The sequence below is a fragment of the Amphimedon queenslandica genome, unplaced genomic scaffold (assembly GCF_000090795.2).
Source record: "Amphimedon queenslandica unplaced genomic scaffold, v1.1 AMPQUscaffold_8018_Cont20035, whole genome shotgun sequence".
Taxonomy (NCBI): domain Eukaryota; kingdom Metazoa; phylum Porifera; class Demospongiae; order Haplosclerida; family Niphatidae; genus Amphimedon; species Amphimedon queenslandica.
In genome coordinates this window covers 1-2,320 of record NW_003551702.1, presented here as the reverse complement: position 1 = coordinate 2,320, position 2,320 = coordinate 1, and the positions used below count along the sequence as shown (strand labels likewise).

The 2,320-nt window shown below is 35.4% G+C and overlaps 1 protein-coding gene across 1 annotated transcript; it reads right to left on the bottom strand.

The window, feature by feature from the left end:
- Positions 1-4: 4 nt before the first annotated feature.
- On the bottom strand, positions 5-2,301 carry LOC105315794 (probable serine/threonine-protein kinase drkD; the record flags this gene model as incomplete). The annotated part of the gene is made up of 8 exons (XM_011410541.2): positions 2,085-2,301; positions 1,940-2,035; positions 1,629-1,886; positions 1,442-1,585; positions 1,272-1,391; positions 1,163-1,216; positions 982-1,113; positions 5-937 (listed from the first exon to the last, which is right to left on the bottom strand). Coding segments are annotated over exons 1-8 (1,851 nt in total), but the record flags the coding sequence as incomplete, so codon positions are not given.
- Positions 2,302-2,320: the final 19 nt, after the last annotated feature.

The window sequence follows — 2,320 nt, the reverse complement described above, 5'->3', positions numbered from 1 at the left end:
TTTCTTTCATTGTTGGGCGTCTGGAAGGATCATCATGACAGCATGAAACAATGAGAGAATGGAGAAGAGAACCTTGTGTATCTCTAGTACCACTTGGTCTGTCACTAATGCTGTGCACTTGATGAAGCATGTCTTGAAAAATATCTATGTTGTCTGGAAAACGGCAAATTATTATTTCGCAAAGTAGAACACCATAGCTGAATACATCCATCTTTGTAGTTTGCTTCTTAGTAGGATCTGGATTTGCCATATTTTGAAAGGCTTCAGGTGCACTATAGGCAAATGCTCCTGGTCCTTCAGTGATTGCCTTTTTCGCAAGTTTAGCAGATCCAAAATCAGATATCTTTCCTTTCCATTTTCTGGGGCCAGCAATTGATTGAAGGAGTACATTAGCACTGCTGACATCACGATGAATAATAGGATCAGGTAGACAGTGTAGGTAGTTTAAACCTTCAGCTACATCACACATTATAGAGAGAATCACTGGTCTACAGCCTGGGTCAGGGGTCAGTTCCTTGTTCTCATAAGCTTTACGTAATGAGGTATCCATTACTTCAGTGACAATCATGGGGCAGCCTGATGGATGGTCTAATACAGCTCCAATAAACTGGAGGAGGTTAGGATGACGTAACTGAGACATTATATTAATTTCATGATGAAACGTTTCCATATTATGTTGGCTCACTATCCATTCGTGTAACTTCTTGACAGCAACTCTTAATTGGCCAACCCATACCACACCATATCCTCCTCTACCTAGCTCTTCTAACAAAGACACTTCTCTATGACTCAATTCCCATGTGTTTTGGAACCCTGAGAGTATTTTTTGAAGAGATATAACTTCTTCCTGCTTTGATGACAGCTGCCTTTCAACTTCATGTAATCTGCTTAGCTCTGATGGCGACTTAATTGATGCCAGGAGTTTATCCTTTAGAACCTTAAGTTTATAGAATATGACAAAAAGACTACTCTATAACTTACTATGTTAGCTTTCTTTAATTTGTCTATTTGGTCTTCTAGTTTTGCTCGTTCCTGATGATATGCCCTCAGTAATTCTTCTTTATCAGCAGATACATTATCTAACTGTTGTCTCATCCTAGTCAGCTCATTATCCTAGAGTAATCAGTGTACAAGCATAGTATCAGTTATACAAGTTAGTTACCAGTTGTTCCTTAGACTTCGTTCCACTAGCAAGCCTCTCAACTAATTCATTGACCTATAGTGATTATTGATATAATTGTTATATCAATAATCAATAACCAACACAATACCTCAGTTTTGTGTTTCTCTTGACTCTGAGTTACTATTCCTTTTTGTCTATCAACTTCACGACTGTAAGCATTCACTTGTGCTGTTAGCACTTGTATCCATTCTTCATGTTTTTGCAACTCCTACATATGCACATACATTATAAGTGAGTTTATGGCAACAAGTAAAATACCTCAGTTAGATTAGCCATTGCATCCTTATCAGCTTTATGTTGCAGTCTTTCTTCTTCAGTTTTAATTTTCAGTTCCTCATATTTAGCATGTATTCTTTGCCTGTCTGTCCTTTCAGATTCAAAGTCTTGTTTATAAAATGCATTCTAATTAATAATGACTACCTATTAATTATCAATAATGACAAACCTCTGCCTCCTTTAATTGTATTTTCTCAACTAAATCTTTCATTTGTCTTTCTTGTGTTTTAATTTTCTTAAGAAGCTCATCAAGCTGTCGCTTTAGTTGCCTTACAGTTTGTTTCTTCTCTTCTGCTAAAACTTCTGTCAATCTAATTATTTCTCTTTCTTTTTCTGTCAATGCGTCAGTTAAATCTTCAATTTCTGCCACCTTATTATTCAGAACATCTTCTAACTCCTCAACATTTTTCTTTAGATCAGCCAATTGCTAAACAAACAAAAAAATTAATTTATTGAACACTAAAAAATAAAAATATGTACTTTTTCATTTTTTTCAAGTAACTTCCTCAGCTCTGCTGATAGTAAAGCATTATTTTGTACTTGTCCCTGTAGCTTTTGAATTTCTTCATCTTTGTCCTAAAGTAAAATGATAATTGTTGCTACAAAATAAACATGGAATAATTACTTTAATCTCTACTGCCAAATGTTGTTCAACTTCTCGCTTGTTTTTTTCCACTATACCAATCATTTCTTCAAGGTCTTGCACTCTGGCAGCTTGATCCTCAAGCTCTCTCCTCATCTTATCTTCCTCTGATAGACTATTATTAGCAGAAACACCATCAAGAGCATCAACCTACACCAATACACATATTCATGTATATTATCATCAATTAGTATCATTAGTATACTAATTCAGTTCAC